This window comes from Nerophis lumbriciformis, linkage group LG02 (genome assembly GCF_033978685.3).
Source record: "Nerophis lumbriciformis linkage group LG02, RoL_Nlum_v2.1, whole genome shotgun sequence".
Classification (NCBI taxonomy): Eukaryota; Metazoa; Chordata; class Actinopteri; order Syngnathiformes; family Syngnathidae; genus Nerophis; species Nerophis lumbriciformis.
This window is the reverse complement of record NC_084549.2, coordinates 17,138,820-17,157,500: the sequence shown is the minus strand read 5'-3', so window position 1 is coordinate 17,157,500 and position 18,681 is coordinate 17,138,820. Positions and strand designations below refer to the sequence as shown.

Below are 18,681 nucleotides of genomic sequence, written 5' to 3'. Positions count from 1 at the left end.
TATAAATCTCTCCAGAGTATAAATCGCACCGGCCGAAAATGCATATTAAAGAAGGAAAAAAACATATATAAGTCGCACTGGAGTATAAGTCGCATTGTTGGGGGAAATTTATTTGATAAAATCCAACACCAAGAATAGACATTTGAAAGTCAATTTAAAATAAATAAAGAATAGTGAACAACAGGCTGAATAAGTGTACGTTATATGAGGCATAAATAAGCAACTGAGAACATGCTGATATACGCCTAGTCTCTTACGTGAATGAGATAAATAATATTATTTGATATTTTACGATATTGTGTTAATAATTTCACACATAAGTCGCTCCAGAGTATATAATCGCACCCCCGGCCAAACTATGAAAAAAACTGCGACTTATAATCCGAAAAATATGGTACATAGACAGTATGCCTCGAAAACTGACTAAGTAGGCCGTTCCAGTGTGAATAATCAATTGTGGTGCCCTCTATTTGTTGTGGTCAAAATTATTTGGAAGACCTGCTAACATACAGTACACACCTTCTCATTTCAATGCGTTTACCGTATTTTTCGGACTATAAGTCGCAGTTTTTTTTCATAGTTTATACTCAGGAGCGACTTATTTGTGAAATTATTAACACATTACCGTACAATATCAAATAATATTATTTAGCTCATTCACGTAAGAGACTAGACGTATAAGATTTCATGGGATTTAGCGATTAGGAGTGACAGATTGTTTGGTAAACGTATAGCATGTTCTATATGTTATAGTTATTTGAATGACTCTTACCATAATATGTTACGTTAACATACCAGGCACGTTCTCAGTTGGTTATTTATGCCTCATATAACGTACACTTATTCAGCCTGTTGTTTACTATTATTTATTTGTTTTAAATTGCCTTTCAAATGTCTATTCTTGGTGTTGGCTTTTATCAAATACATTTCCCCCAAAAATGCGACTTATACTCCAGTGCGTCATATATATGTTTTTTTCCTTCTTTATTATGCATTTCCGGCCGGTGCGACTTATACTCCGAAAAATACGGTACTTTATTTTTAAGACAATTTACCTTGTAGATTGTCACTGAAGGCATCAAAACTATGACACCTGTGAAGTGAAAACCATATCAGGTGACTTAAGCTCATGGAGAGAATGCCAAGAGTGTGCGAAGCAGTATTCAGAGCAAAAAGTGGCTATTTTGAAGAAACTAGAATATGAAACATGTTTTCAGTTATTTCACCTTTTTTTGTTAAGTACATAACTTCACATGTGTTCATTCATAGTTGTGATGCCTTCAGTGACAATATACAATGTAGATAGTCATGAAAATAAAGAAAACACATTGAATGAGGAGAAGGTGTATCCAAACTTTTGGCCTGTACTGTACATGTAATACGGATATCCTCAATGTTATATAATCATCAGGTGAACTTGTTGTTAAATCCCACCGTTCCATGGGAAATACATTTTGTTTGATGGTGATCATGTTTTTCAATCAATCTTGCTCAAAACTTACAGACATGTGCTTGTCAGTACCCTAAAGGTGTGTGCCAAATTGTTGTTGATACCCCAAAGTTACAGCGGAGTGACAGTTCAGAGAACGTTCAGCTGTGTGAGAAATGTCAAGTCAGTCCAACGTATGGGTTCAATGTTGGTGGTTTAATATGGTGTGTTTGTCGGAAAAATAATAGCACAGACAACACAGTTGGGTTTTGCCCAAAGTTCACAGAATAGTTAGCTTACACAAATAAATGCATAAGCTTTCTGACATCTTATGCTGCTTTCAAGACTGCTGGGGAATCTGATTTACTGTCCTGACAACAAACAATCTGTTTTTGGCAGCCTTGATCATGCAAAATGTTGTAGCAGTGAGGTTTACTCATGGACACCTGGTGCAACCACACTGGTTGGCCCCCGTTACACTCACCCCCCGAAACCTCACTTTCATCCGGGTCACGGCACCAATGTAACCCAGTTGGTTTGGCCACAGTGTCTTTTTACCACATTCCACACGGGGACTCGAACCCTGGTCGTTGGTTTTGAGAGGCGAGTGTGCTGACAGCTGGCTGTCCCTCGTCACATATGCTCACCACTTGTCTTAGCAAGTAAATATGAATATTTCTGCATGTTTCCATCATTAATATGGTTTCGATATTGCAAATTCCCAGTTTTCTGGAAAGCAGCATTATGGTCTCAGCCAGGGGTGTCAAACACATTTTAGCTCAGGGGCCGCATGGAGGAAAATCTGTGCACACGCGGGCCAGTCTATTAAAATCATGGCATTGAAACTAAAAAATAAAGACAACTTCAGATTGTTTTCTTTGTCTTACTTTGGTCAAAAATAGAACAAACACATTCTGAAAATATTACAATAAAAATATAGGAAAAAATACCAGCAGCGTTAAAGTTTAGATGCATGAAGGAAAGAAGAATGTGAATGATAATATAAATACAATTAATAAAGTCAAATACAAATAAGGTAACAAGAGAAGTATCCCACACTTCTCTTTTATAAAGTAAATTTGTTTAGCTGATATGGGCATCTACATCAACTTTATGATTTGCCTGAGAAGCTGGACAGGACAAAAAAAAACAACCAAAAAAGTAAATACATTTACATATGCATAAAAATTGGTTTTATTTATTTATTTATTTTTTTAATGAATTAAATAACATTTATGACAACCTTTTTCCAAAACACAATATAGAATGTGAGATATAACAGGATAATGCATACATTTATCATTTGTTTTCAAAACGGTTACAAAAAAGTGGGACCCCCAAAATGTACTGTGGGACCCCATTTTTATGACTTAATGGGGTCCCTGGGACCTCATTTTGAACATTCCCTGCGCCAACACTGATGGTATTGGTACGTGCAAAACAGCAGCAGGCGGCTGTGGCCTGCGGGCCGGTTCTAATACTAATCAAATATCATCCCGGGGGCCATAGATCATTCATTGGGCTTTGACTTTGACACATAGGATGTAGATCAGGGGTCCCCAAACTACGGCCCGCGGGCCGGATCCGGCCCCCCAGCATCCAAAATCCGGCCCACGGGAAGTCCCAAGTTAAAAAAAAAAAATACATATATTTTTTTAATTTATTTATTTATTTATTTATTTTTTAATCTTTCCTTTCTAATCCATTTTCTACCGCTTGTTACTCTCGGTGTCTCCTAGCTGCTCAGGCAAATCATATTGTCTAAAAATTAATTTTCCCATCCATAATGTGACAATGTTGATGAACATCAATGTTAATTGATGTTAAATGACAAAACGGATTATAAAGACAATATATATATATATATATATATATATATATATATATATATATATATATTTATATATATATATATATATACATATATATATATGTATATACATACATACAGCCTGGCCCCCAGCCACGTTTTTTTAAGCCAATGCGGCCCCCGAGTCAAAAGTTTGGGGACCCCTGATGTAGATAATCATATCTGCTGTACAGATCTACTTGTGAAAAGAGAAATGTTGGATAATTATTTTGTTTCCTTATTTGACTTTATTAAATGTTTGGAAGCATTTTATTAAACCAAAACAGTTTTCTTTTAAGTAATATAGAAATGTATCAGAGCTGTTTACCTATTTTATAGAGGAATGTAGTTAATCACAGTACTGGCACCCAATGTTATTGAAAAATATCATCCCGGGGGCCATAGATAATTCATTCGCGGGCCGGATCTGACTTTGACAGCCCTGGTCTAAGCAGTTGTATCTTGTAAATAACGCAAAGCTCGGAAAACAGCCAGTTGACAGGGATTGTAGAGCTCTTACCTGAAAGATGTAATCTCCAGGCCGTACGTCCGTCACGTCCACCCACTGGCAGTCGATATCATGGCGGTAGGTATCCCAGCAGCCCACGGAGATGCCCTGGTCACCCATGTTATAACAAGAGAAGCGTTTCTGGACGCCTAAAACGCAAGATGAGAGATCCCATTAACTTAACGCTTGGCAGTTTATTTGGCTTTGCTACGAACGCTGCTTTCCCATACAGTCCATTTCACCCATGATGGAACAAGCAAATGGAGAGTGAACAATAACAAGCACGGCAGCGATCTGATACATTAACCACAGAGTACACATCCACATTGCTGCTGTTGAAATATTGATATTAATTTCCTGCCACTAATGGGAGTATTCTGTCAGGTGGCGAATATTACCATCAGGGCAGTGGGTGTCCTCCAGACAGAAACTGGCCTTATGCCCCTCGGCGACCCTGGTGCCATTCAGGGTCAGCAGGTCGTAATGCGTGAACACCTCGATGCTGTGGTAATGCCTGCAAGGGAGGAGGAGAGCGCAGGTGAGGGAGCGTTCAAAGCAGCTGACATTGAAAGAACGCCGTTGTAGCCTTATGACCTCACTGCACGAACATGAGCACGGGCGTCACCCACACGCCTCTCACAGAAGCTTGTTTTAGCGCCTGTTTACCCGCGCCCGCTGAATGGCGGTCTTTGAAAGACGCCAATATGTTGTCGAAACAACCTGCGGGACTTGGCTGTCCTTTGTACTCCGCGCGACTCGTGCTAAATGGGTCGCTTCACGTGCTTTTTTTCATGCTTTTTTTTTTTTAATGCTGCTGTTCAGGGTCCCAAAGAAGCAGCTGCCCCCATGGTACCCCCACTCACCCCCGCTAGCGTCTGAACTAGTTAGCAAACAACAATGGAAGAGCATGAATGTTTCTGTGTTTACTTCTTGTAAGGAGACACATTTTGTTTAAGAAACCACAAGCGGAGACTGTGGGCTAGTCGTCAGTCACTCCAGGAATTTGGGGGCTTTTCGTGTAAAATGCCTGCACTGCAAAAAGTCAGTGTTCAAAAACAAGAAAAAAAATAAAATAAAATTAGGGGTATTTTATTTGAACTAAGCAAAATTATCTGCCAATAGAAGAAGAACATGTGGCTTGTCAAGACTTTTCAAAACAAGTAAAATTAGCTAACCTCAATGAACCCAAGAATACCTTAAAATAAGTATATTCTCACTAATAAGTGCACTACTATATGAGTACGTATTTTCTATTGTTTCATTGAAAATAAAACAGCAAAGTCCATTTGGCAAAGTCATGATTTTTTTTTTTTCATGCTTGAAATAAGAAACAAAAAAAGTAGTTTTATACTTGTGAGTGTTGATGACACAGCTTTGCAACAGTTGATATTCTAGTTCCAAGCATGTTTTACTCAATATAGGTCATCAAATCTCAGCAACAAGCTGTAATATCTTACTGAGATAATTTAGGACCAAAACACTTAAAACAAGTAAAACACTCCAACATAAAATCTGCTTAGTGAGAAGAATTATCTTATCAGACAGAAAATAAGCAAATATCACCCTTATTTGAGATATTTAATCTTACTTAGATTTCAGTTTTTGCAGTGTGATTTCTCAGCAGCATTTTCAAAATGTTGCAACTCGGGTTGTACGGTATACCGGTATTAGTATAGTACCGCGATACTAATTAATCATATTCGGTACTATACCGCCTCTGAAAAATACCGGTCCCGTGCCCCCGTCGTCGTCACGTCGTGACATTGCTGGTTTACGAGCAGAGGAGCATGTTCGGCAGCGCACAATCACAGAGTACTTACAAGTAGACACAGTGTGTAGACAGAAAAGGGAGAACAAATGCATTTTGGCTTAAAAAGTAATAATAAAGGTGAAGTTATAACACTGAAACGGCCTCAGGAAGAGGTGCTTTAAGACATGGCTAGCTAGCTAGCGGCTAAAGTCCAGCCCCAGTTTGCAGTGTTTTAGCTACTTCACTAATCCTCGCCTTCTTACAAGTATCATCCCTGCAGGACGAAGAATACAGGAGCTAAACATGCTTCACTACACACCGTAGCTCACTGGCGTCAAAATGTAAACAAACGCCATTGGTGGATCTACACCTAACATCCACTGTAATGATACCAAGTACAGTAGCGTATCTAGTCGATACTACTATGATTACGTCAATATTTTTTGGCATCACAACATCGTCTTTCGTTTTTTTTAAATGTATATTATGTTTATAAACTCAGGAAATATGTCCCTGGACACATGAGGACTTTGAATATGACCAATGTATGATCCTGTAACTACTTGGTATCGGTGTGATACCCAAATTTGTGGTATCATCCAAAACTAATGTACAATATCAAACAACAGAAGAATAAGTGATTATTACATTTTACATGAAGTGTAGATATAACATGTTAAAAGAGAAAGTAAGCAGACAACTACTAGGGCTGCATAATAAATCGACATCGAAGCGACAGAGGTTTTAATTAGTGCGATAAATAATCGCAAGAGACACCCGAGTGCGTTTATTTAACAATAGAATTAACTGGACGCAGTGAACCCTCTTTTCAGTCATCCAAAATCTCTGTCTCAGTGGGCTTTATACAAAATACATACACAGGAAGCACATACAGACAACCTCCCGAGTCGTGACTCGCCAGTCAGAAGTGCCACTAAGTAACACAAATTTGGAAGAAAAAAAAATAAGATTACAAAGTCAGATGTCTCGTGGGAATATTTCAGCTTCAGATTGGATGGGCAATATACGGCCATCAACACGGACGAACAAGTGAGAATACCGTGATGGCAATAAACAAAAACACAACGTCCGACCTAGTTTATCCAACTGGAGAGAAAAAAGGCACATTAGAATGGTTCAATATTTATTTAAATTAATATTTTGCTTACAGAAATGAGAGTCCAATTTATTTTTGTATAAAATCTAAAAGTTATTTACTTTCCAAATTACAGTACAATGGTAAACAATTTTAGAGTAATGAGAAATAAAAGCATTTTAATTGATTACTTGCATATAATTTAACCACATTATAAACAGAGTAGGTTTTTTTTAATCAATTATTTCTTCAGTTTTAGAGCACGATGTAGACAAAAGCTCTGAGTTTGTCTGCATAAAGCCAAATATTTTTTAAAGTAATCTGTTGCACATTGTTCTAATGTGTGGCACCCTGAGACATGAATGTGTTGATTGACAGGTGATATGTCTTACTTCACTCGTTTTTTTAATGCATTTTTATTCATTAAATTTTAAAAAATCTAAATTTTGGAAAGAAAAATCGCAAATTTGGAGAGAAAAATTGCAATTTTTTCTCAAAATTGTGCACAACTACCGTATTTTTCGGACTATAAGTCGCAGTTTTTTTCATTTCATTTAGTGATTAGGAGTGACAGATTGTTTGGTAAACGTATAGCATGTTCTATATGTTATAGTTATTTGAATGACTCTTACCATAATATGTTACGTTAACATACCAGGCACGTTCTCAGTTGGTTATTTATGCCTCATATAACGTACACTTATTCAGCCTGTTGTTCACTATTCTTTATTTATTTTAAATTGCCTTTCAAATGTCTATTCTTGGTGTTGGCTTTTATCAAATACATTTCCCCAAAAAAGCGACTTATACTCCATTGCGACTTATATATGTTTTTTTTCCTTCTTTATTATGCATTTTCGGCAGGTGCGACATATACTCCGAAAAATACGGTATAAAAGTTCACTATCAAATTAGTTTTTGACTCCATACAAACCTCTTTTTATGGCAGAAAAATAATGTGCTGTTTGCCTAGCAAGGGGCTAATGCTGCTTAAGCTATCGTGGTTTTTCAAAATAAATTTATTAAAAAATCATATTGCAGTTCCTCGCTGCTTTTCTTTTGACTAAGAAATAATTGTATATTTAAAAAAAATTGTTTTTACCTAAATTAAGAATTTCCAAGCATATTAGAAAATGGTTAAATAAACTAGAATAAATTTAAGGTAATAGAGAAACTAAAATAAAATATATTCCCATCAGAATCAAAAATGTATTCTTTTTTTTTTTTTAAGAATACATTTCATACATTTTTAGGCCACCTCTGCGCCATACGCCAGCAGCCAAAAGTAACCTGTTTTGAAAAGGTTTTATTACAATTTGTAAACCAAAACAATAGATTGCGAGAATAGATTTGAATCGATGATCACGTTAAATCGAGAACCGATTCAGAATTAAATCGTCACCCCAAGTACCAGAATCGAAACGTGAGTTGATGTAAGAATCCCTTCCCTATAAGGTACAGTACTGTATTGCACAGCAGAGCATCATAAAACAAATTGCAGCATTTTCACCGTATTTTTTGGAGTATAAGTCGCTCCGGAGTATAAGTCGCACCGGCCGAAAATGCATAATAAAGAAGGAAAAAAACATATATAAGTCGCATTTTTTGGGGAAATTTATTTGATAAAACCCAACACCAAGAATAGACATTTGAAAGGCAATTTAAAATAAATAAAGAATAGTGAACAACAGGCTGAATAAGTGTACGTTATATGAGGCATAAATAACCAACTGAGAACGTGCCTGGTATGTTAACGTAACATATTATGGTAAGAGTCATTCAAATAACTATAACATATAGAACATGCTATACGTTTACCAAACAATCTGTCACTCCTAATCGCTAAATTCCATGAAATCTTATACGTCTAGTCTCTTACGTGAATGAGCTAAATAATATTATTTGATATTTTACGGTAATGTGTTAATAATTTCACACATAAGTCGCTCCTGAGTATAAGTCGCACCCCCGGCCAAACTATGAAAAAAACTGTGACTTATAGTCTGAAAAGTACGGTACCTGTTTATATCTCGTTCTGTTTCAAATTAATCTTTAAATTGAACTTAGAGGTCCCGCTAACGTCGTCACACTGGATTTTTCTGTAAGTGTGCTACTATCTCAGTCAGCTAACACTGTGTGCTCCTTCTTCTCTCCTTACCAGAGCGTGAAAAGCCCCGTTGGTGCTCACGTCATCCAATAAAGCGACTAATGGGGCAAAGCTTGCTGAGTGTAGGAGTGGAATGACGTACAGCGGAGCTGGCGACCACTTCTCATCTATTCACAGCTGCTACTAAATAAGGTGACAAAGATTTGTGTGTTAAGCTGCTGGGCTTGCATGCTACCTGCTGATTCCTCCTCACAATCTACTTGTTTTCTTTCCGACTGGTTATTAAATTAAATATTGAGGCCGTTAATGCGTGTTTTCCCGAGAGCCGCAACTCATCTGTATCCAGGAGCCTCTAAAATAAATGACCGCATGTTTAATCACAACATAGCGCATATAGCAAATAGTTCTTTCCACGGCGACAGCTGGATCTCATGATGTACCTGTGACACTGGTGCCATGTCCAGCTCTCCCTCGTCGCTTTGGGTCGGAAATCCGAGCGGCCCAAGTTCATGATGCGCGAGGAGAAGCGCAGCAGGCGTCTGTGGCCGTAGGGCCAGTTCATCCTGGCAGCCGAGGAGGACAGACACTTCTCCTCGTTGGCACAGTTCAATAGGTGCAGGGGTCGGTCTTCCAAGTAGGCCGTCTCCTGGACCAGCTGGGAGTCCAGAACCAGGTCGGGGGCGGCTGAGGCAGGAAGGACGAGAGAGATTATTTTCTGGTTTAGTGTTTTTGTTATTTTTCTAGAAGGGCTGCACGATTAATCGGCATTAAATTGACATTGAGGTTTTAATCAGTGCGATAAATAATTGCTAGGAGCTTAGTTTTGTTTAGTTTTCTCTGCCATCACCGCCATTTGAGTGACAGACATGTTTTGGCAATCAGAATTGTTTGTTCGTCTCACGTCCAAACAGGAAGAAAGACGTCCCACTCTGCACCTGAGGGCGTTTATTTATTTTTTATTTATTTATTTATTTATTTTTTGTCCTGTCTAGCGATTCAGGCAAATCATATAGCTGATGTAGATGCCCTTATCGGCTGTACAGTTTTATTTTACCAAGGAGAAGTGTGGGATACTTCTCTTGTTGCCTTATTTGTATTTGACTTGCAGGAGGGGATAGAAAGAAGAAAAAAAGGAAGACAGAGGTGGGAAATTGCAGGGACAAGAGGGCGATAAGACAGAGACAACAACAACAAAACAGCATCAGTGTATAGGATATGTCCAAATATGTTGGTAAAAGTGATAGCAAAGAACCAGTTAGTGAAATAAATATTAATAACACAGAAATGACAATGACCATTATTACACTACAAATGGAGCAATACTAATACCAATAGAAATAGCACTATTGATAATGAATAATAACAATAATTTACCTCTATTATCAACAATACAATTGTTTCAAATGCAACAATACATATATGTAATGATAACTTGAAATACAAAAGAAAGCAGATAAATAGAGGGGAAGAAAGAGAAGCGAACTGTATTAACCTTGTAGATTGTTATAGGAAAAATAGGTTAAGCTTTGTCAGTGTGCCATGTGAGCGCGCTTATTTAACAGTAGAATTAACTGAACGCAGTGAGCCCTCTTCTCAGTCATTCACAGTCTTGGTCTCGTCGGGCGGAAGGCGGGGCGCCAGCTTTGAAAACACAGGAAGCACAAACATACACTGACAGCCTCTTTACTCACGCGCCGCCAGTATGAAGTGCCCGCAAAGTTACAAAAATTAGTAAAAAAAAATATATATATATAAAGTTAAAGTTAAAGTACCAATGATTGTCACACACACACTAGGTGTGGCGAAATTATTCTCTGAATTTGACCCATCACCCTTGATCACCCCCTGGGAGGTGAGGGGAGCAGTGGGCAGCAGCGGTGGCCGCGCCCGGGAATCATTTTTGGTGATTTAACCCCCAATTCCAACCCTTGATGCTGAGTGCCAAGCAGGGAGGTAATGGGTCCCATATTTATAGTCTTTGGTATGACTCGGCCGGGGTTTGAACACCCAACCTACCGATCTCAGGGCGGACACTCTAACCACTAGGCCACTGAGTAGGTAATAATAATGTCCCGCTGTGGTAATATTTCAGCTTCAGATTGGATGGGCAATATACGCCCATCAACACGCACGACCGCGCGAAAATGCTGTGATGGTAATCACAGCTGACCTCGTATTTCCATCTGGGAAATAAAATGCACTTTAAGATGGTCAATATTATTTTAGGTTAAATTGTTTGCTTATAGAAAAGAGTCCATGTTATTTTTTGGTTTGTTTGTTTATTTATTTAGGATAACAAAGTTGTTTACCTCTCAATTGCAGTACAAAGGTAAACAATTCTACAGTAATGAGACATAAAAGTTTATATCCTCTTAAATGGTTACTTTCATTAGTTATATATTATGATTTACATTATAATGAGTCTATAGTTGTAATCGGTTATTTCTTCAGTTCATGAGTATGATTTAGACAAAAGCTCTGAGTCTGTCTGCATAAAGACAAATATTTTAAAATAAGTTATTCTAATGTGTGGCACCTTGAAACATGAATATGTTGATTGACAGTCTAAAAGTAACATGTCTTCCTTCACTCTTTATGTTTTACTTTTAGGCCTTTTTATGTATGAAATATAAAAATCCCGCAAATCAAATCGCAATTTTGGAGAGAAAAATCGCAATTACCGTATTTTTCGGACTATAAGTCGCTGCATAGTATAAGTCGCACCGGCCAAAAATGTGTAATGAAGAAGGAAAAAAACATATATAAGTCGCACTGGAGTATAAGTCGCATTTTTTGGGGAAATGTATTTGATAAAACCCAACACCAAGAATAGACATTTGAAAGGCAATTTAAAATAAATAAAGAATAGTGAACAACAGGCTGAATAAGTGTACGTTATATGAGGCATAAATAACCAACTGAGAACGTGCCTGGTATGTTAACGTAACATATTATGGTAAGAGTCATTCAAATAACTATAACATATAGAACATGCTATACGTTTACCAAACAATCTGTCACTCCTAATCGCTCAATCCCATGAAATCTTATACGTCCAGTCTCTTACGTGAATGAGCTAAATAATATTATTTGATATTTTACGGTAATGTGTTAATAATTTCACACATAAGTCGCTCCTGAGTATAAGTCGCACCCCCGGCCAAACTATGAAAAAAACTGCGACTTATAGCCCGAAAAATACGGTAGCTTTTTTTCCCCTCAAAATCGTGCTGCCCTATTTTCTAGAGAATGTGAATGCAGACCAACAAGTGGTGCCCAATGACTTCTCGACAAGTCAGTCAGAGCTTTTCTCCTTGTCACTCACACAAACCGCCTTTTTTTTTAACATAGATACATTTTGTTTTATTTTTGGCCCTGATATTTACTATTTTTCTAAAAACCGACCTCAAAAAAAGACAGATTGTCTTATACGTGAGTCAATACAGTCATTTCCCAAAATGTTTCAGCGTACCTAACGAAAGCATTACCTGTGCATGTTTTGCTTTTTCTTTGGCCCAGTAACAGATTGTGTGTATTGTGTTAAAGATTATCTCATGTTGTACTCCGTTTGTCAAGTCCTTGAGTTCCCTATGAAGAACTAAATGCCCTGTGGCTTACAGTACCTAACTTTAGGATTGGAAAACATGTCTTACTTTCTGAGCAGGTCACCCCAGCAGCCTTAACTCCGCCCCCTCGAGGACAGTGCATGTGGTTGTTGCGACGACACTGCTGAATCGAGAACTCTGTTCCGACACAGTGAGTTCCGCTGAGAATCAACTCGGCTGCATTTGGGTCACTGGACCAATACCAAGTATCCTGTTGAAGGAAAGGGGATAGTGAAATGTCATAAGGGACTTGAGACAGATCTGTATCTCTTCTTATGTTTGATTGTCCGAAACAGTTTGTCAAATAAATCCAATAAAGATCTAAGGTACTGTATATGCTTTATTATCTGTTCATGTTCTCTACTGCTTATCTTCAGGGTAAGAGACTATCCCACTGATTGAAGGTGAACTCGCTGAAGAGCGCTCTGATTGGAAATCATGGTACAGTATGTGAACCGCCCCACTACAAAAGCGCAGGTATGCTTTTTCATGAATAGAACTGAATGTTGGTGTCACGTTGAAGGGTTACCTGATGTGCGCTCGCAGCAAAGCCCAGACCCAGCTGTCTGCACACCACCATGGCTTCATTGATGCCCCAGTTCTCGCTGCAGACGGAACCCCAGAGTTTCCGGCCACCCACTTCCATCAGCACCTCGACTCGGCCCTCTGACGAAACCCTCCCGCCAGCCAGTCGCACCTGTAAACACATTTAAAAGGTGATTTCTTGCCTTTGTAGGGATGTGAGTGTTATGGTCAGGTGCAATTGTTAATACCATGTGCTCCGTGCCGGTTTTGGGGATGTTACAGCGCACTGAAGCATCCTGGCTGTGTTTGAACGTCCACGGTTGAACTTCCTGGAAGTAGCAGTCCAGGATGGAGCGCTCTGTGCCCGTGCACTGCACACTGTTCATGTGGATGGGTCCAGTACCTGAATGGACATTAGAATCAGGGCAGGGTTACTCAACAGGTGGCAAGATTGGCCTAAAGTTCTGATCAAAACTTAGGAGTGATGCCATTTTTTGTAGTATATTGTCAAAAAGACCAGCTCCCTGGCATGAACACTCAAACGATGTGGTTTAGGACAACAACTATTGTAATATTGAAGAAAGAAATGGGACAAAACCAAAACCTTGTTTTATGCCACAAAAAGTCAAGAGCTGGCAATGAGAACACTTATACACAAAGAGGATCTTTGATTTGAGTTCTGAAGCGTGCTCCTATTATATAGACCAGTGTTTCATAACCAACTTATTGTTGGTTATGAAACACCCATGCCCCCCGCCGTGTAATTTCACTTGGCCCTTGAGGCGATATCAAATTAACACTAGAGCTGGCCCGCCGATTATATACAGCGACGGTGCCGCGGTAACACCGCATTCACCGCTAATTATCATACTTGCCAACCCTCCCGGGAGACTCCCAAATTTCAGTGCCCCTCCCGAAAATCGTCACGTCCGCTTTTCATCCAGTCCAACGAGTGCTGGCCCAGTCACAAGATATGTGCGGCTTCCGCACGCACACACACGTGAATGCTACGCCATACAGGTTACACTGAGGGTGGCCGTATAAACAACTTTAACACTGTTAGAAATATACGCCACACTGTGGTCTGGGTGGACTACGAGATATAATGACTGATGAACACCTTCGTTCGATAATGAAGGTTGCCTCAGCTCAAAGCCTGAGCCCCGACAATAATGAACTAGCATCCAAGAAAATATGCCAGCTTTCTGGCTTGGGCACATCAGATTAGATCAGTGTGTTGCAAACTGAGCAGTTTAGAGTCCTGAATGGTTGGTTTATTCATTGTTACTTTATTTTCAAATGTATTAGCCTGTGGAAAAAGTTAATGTTGATATTTACCTCAGAAGGCTGCAAATAGAAAAGAGGCATTCAATTTTTATTTAAATTGTATTTCATATGCCAATGATATTTTTTTATTATTATTATTATTATTATTATTTGAAACTCGATTTTGCATGTCACTATAAAGTTATATAAGCCTTGCTTGTTCAATAGTCAATGCAAAACTTGTTTGGGTCCCCATTAAAAGGTTAATTTGTTCAACCTTGGCCCGCGGCTTTGTTCAGTTTTCAATTTTGGCCCACTCTGTATTTGAGTTTGACACCCCTGCTCTAGAGGGCCGCCAAAAATATCTCAGTTGCAGTACTCTTTTTCACCTCTTGTGGCAGTAATGACAATATCAAACAAACAGGAGAAGTCTGGAGCTAAAGTCATCGAGAAATTCCTTTAACACAAAAAATACGACTAAAGTGGTGAAGCTGTATTTTTATTTGCACATTTTTGACTTTTTATTTAAGAAATATTTATGAAATTATTTTAGCACTGTTTAATTGTATGTAAATGTATTCTTCATCAGTTTTTATGAGCCCCTTCTTTTGCAGGATATTTGATTAGTATTTATTTTTGTAATCAGCCTAACCTACTGTAAGCCTTGATAATAATCTTAGTGATTAACACATGCTTTCATATCATTTGACAAGGTTTATTCTGTTAAACTGTAAGTAGGTTAGATATAATTATTGAAATAAAGTGTACTAATTCAGTGTTGGGTGTTAAGATTTGAGTGGGCTCCAGGCTCTTCCGAAGAAAAAATGTTGGAGCCCAAGGTCACAAAAGTTAAGAACACCTGATATAAATAAAATTAGTCTAGCCCCAAAAAAGTGCTTCTGTTTAATTACAAAGAAAGAATAATAGTTAAGTCTCCCTGTCCTTGGCAATCTGAATTAAGTGAGAAATACCTTGACGGGCTCGGGGCCACCCAGTGTAAACTCACTTACAAAAAAGGAATGCGCCCTTATCGGCGTATATCTGTTTTTCTTTGGTGCGCTTTCTCCACTTGAGAAACAATGAAAGGTTCCTGTCTGTGGTGATAAAGTGCTATTGCAAGGCGAGCAGCAGAACCCGCATCTACTTTGGGGATCTGGCATACCTCATTGCCAACATTCTGTTGCTTTTAGGCAAAACAACCACAGGCGCGTGCTAAGTCCATCACCCTGCAAGAGCACATGAGGGCAAATCTGTGTATTAATTTGCCAAGGAAAACCAAAGACATGAATCCCAAATGTAATGAACGAAAACAGTCGGTGCCAATATGACGACGTTTTATGAAACCGCCAGCCAAGCTAAGCCTTCGGTGTTTTTTTCAAGCCGGAACTATAAACCTGGAGATGGGGTTTGCATTTTAGCAAGCACAACTATTTAAACTAAAACCAAGGCAAGGACAGAAAACCCCAGAAAGAGGTTGGAAATTAAAGATGGCTTAGGCGACAGGGACCAGAATGCAGTGTGTGGCTAGAAAAAAAAACCCACTAAAAAAACACATATCTCAACCACTTCCGCCTCAATCGCAATGTCGACGTACGCAGCGCAAGATCTATCAAGACAAACGCAGGGCCCACTTGAGGGCTGCCTAAAAAAAGAACAGTTGCATTATGTACTTTGAACTTCCTTTGGGAAATCTGTGAAATCCCTGAAATACATTCCGGGAGTTGCCGCTTTGCACTTCTGAGAAACATTTACAGTCGCCCCTTTGCTACATGGCGGCCTCACCACACCGCGTGTTTAAAAATGTTGTTTTAATTTTTGTAACTTTTTTTTTCTTCACATTGTGGAGCCTATATTTAAAGCGAGCGATGTGGAACGACAACAGCCGCAAGTCGCTTCGGACAATCGCAACAATCAGCAACCGTCCGGCCAAAGTGGAGATCAATACTTTTGACGTATTCGATGTGGAACGACAACGCAGACACGCAAAGCTAACAAGGTATACTAACATTACTAGGACTGGTCGTAGCTACGATTGTCAAATTGACCAACTTTGTGCAGAACTTACACCTGTGGTTTTAGCACTCAAAGCCCAGTTAGAACTCAGAGGAATGATCCAGGATGTGAAAAGTTGTTTTGTCGCAGTGGCCGTGTTGTAGTGGCCATAGCTTGGAGGATCCTCCAGGCTACCGTATATGTATAGAGCAGGGGTCGGCAACCCGCGGCTCTAGAGCCGCATGCGGCTCTTTAGCGCCGTCCTAGTGGCTCTCTGGAGCTTTTTCAAAAATGTATGAAAAATGTAAAAAGTTGAGGAGAAAATATTTTTTGTGTTGTTTTAATATGGTTTCTGTAGGAGGACAAACATGACACAAACCTCCCTAATTGTTATAAAGCACACTGTTTATATTAAACATGCTTCACTGATTCCAGTATTTGGCGAGCACCGTTTTGTCCTACTAATTTTGGCGGTCCTTGAACTCACCGTAGTTTGTTTACATGTATAACTTTCTCCGACATTCTAGGATGTGTTTTATGCCACTTCTTTTTCTGTATCATTTTGTCCACCAAACTTTTAACGTTGTGCATGAATCCACAAAGGTGACTTTTGTTGATGTTATTGACTTGTGTGGAGTGCTAATCAGACATATTTGGTCACTGCATGACTGCAAGCTAATCGATGATAACATGCTATTTAGGCTAGCTATATGTACATATTGCATCATTATTCCTCATTTGTAGCTATATTTGAGCTCATTTAGTTTCCTTTAAGTCATCTTAATTCAATTTATATCTCATGACACACTATCTGTATGTAATATGGCTTTTATTTTTTTGCGGCTCCAGACAGATTTGTTTTTGTATTTTTGGTCCAATATGGCTCTTTCAACATTTTGGGTTGCCAACCCCTGGTATAGAGTAATCTACAATAGAACAAACTCAAAGCTACTATATTGAGTGAAAAGGTATCTATGTGGGTGTTATTTCATGTTTAGAGGGCTCTATTAATGTTAAAAAAAATAATAATCCAGAAGGGCGTGAACAGCTTGTTATGCCTTTACTAGGGATGTCCGATATTATGGGACTGTCGATATTATCGGCCGATAAATGCTTTAAAATGTAATATCTGAAATTATCGGTATCGGTTTCCAAATTATCGGTATCGGTTTTGAAAAAGTAAAATGTATGACTTTCTAGAACGCGCCGTGTACACGGACGTAGGAAGAAGTACAGAGCGCCAATAAACCTTGAAGGCACTGCCTTTGCGTGCCGGCCTAGTCACGTAATATCTACGGCTTTTGACACACTCACAATTGAATGCAAATGCATACTTGATCAACAGCCATACAGGTCACACTGAGGGTGGCCGTATAAACAACTTTAACACTGTTACAAATATGCGCCACACTGTGAACCCACACCAAACAAGAATGACAAACACATTTCGGGAGAACATCCGCACCGTAACACATCATAAACACAACAAAACAAATACCCAGAACCCCTTGCAGCACTAACTCTTCCGGGACGCTACAATATTCACCCCCCGCTACCCCCTACCCCCATGAGGCATGTTAAAAAAAAAAAAAGCACTTTGTGACTTCAATAATAAATATGGCAGTGCCATGTTGGCATTTTTTTCCATAACTTGAGTTGATTTATTTTGGAAAACCTTGTTACATTGTTTAATGCATCCAGCGGGGCATCACAACAAAATTAGGCATACTAATGTGTTAATTCCACAACTGTATATATCGGTATCGGTATCGGTAATTAAGAGTTGGACAATATCGGATATCGGCAAAAAAGCCATTATCGGACATCTCTAGCCTTTACTATGAAAATATTCGATTTATTAATAATACTCCTACTTTGCGGAAATCCTTACATCGCAGTCATGTCGGGTCCCAATTAACCGTGATAAATGAGGGACAACCGTACAGAGTTTTCTCCTTTGGGTGTCCATAACAAACGCAATGTAACACTTGAAGGCGGAAATTTACTAAATTGATACAATAAAATAAAGAACCTAGTAGCATTCCATAGTTTAATTCTGTTTAACTATAATTATAATTATAATGAGTTGAACCGTGTTTACAATAAAAAACACTAATATTACAGTAAAATTATAGAATTATTGTTTTGTTTGATTGTTTTTTTGTCAAACATGAATAATTTTCACAGAATAAATGTACAAATAATAGCACACAATTGTGAAAAATTGCTAACAAACATGAGTGATACACAAATAGTATGATTGCAGGGGTGGTATGATTTTAACTTTCTGGCATACTATTTTAATTGTTCTTCTCAGTGTAGCCTACTCTTCCATTGTAATGTTCTGACGTAAGTTGTGTTTTCAGAATATGATGTAGGCCAATAAACAATTTGCTATAGACAAAATCTGCAAGTGACCCCCAGGCCAGACTTTTGACACCCCTAATTTAGGGACTGTTATTTTAGGGTCAAATTACAAGGCGTTTGCATTAAAGCGTCACTTTTCTTACAGAATGATTAGAAGTGGCATACGCCTCTGAACTCTTTATCGGAT

General features: G+C 38.6%; 1 protein-coding gene across 1 annotated transcript in view; it reads right to left on the bottom strand.

Annotated features, from left to right (window-relative positions):
* loxl4 (lysyl oxidase-like 4) overlaps positions 1-18,681 on the bottom strand; it is a 73,340-nt gene that overhangs the window by 15,724 nt on the left and 38,935 nt on the right. The window contains exons 7-12 of the mRNA XM_072915672.1: positions 13,118-13,272; positions 12,874-13,041; positions 12,393-12,555; positions 9,180-9,423; positions 4,185-4,300; positions 3,799-3,935 (exon numbers count right to left, since the gene is read on the bottom strand). Of these exons, the coding sequence (XP_072771773.1) occupies positions 3,799-3,935; positions 4,185-4,300; positions 9,180-9,423; positions 12,393-12,555; positions 12,874-13,041; positions 13,118-13,272 (983 nt within the window). The remainder of the gene's footprint in view (positions 1-3,798; positions 3,936-4,184; positions 4,301-9,179; positions 9,424-12,392; positions 12,556-12,873; positions 13,042-13,117; positions 13,273-18,681) is intronic.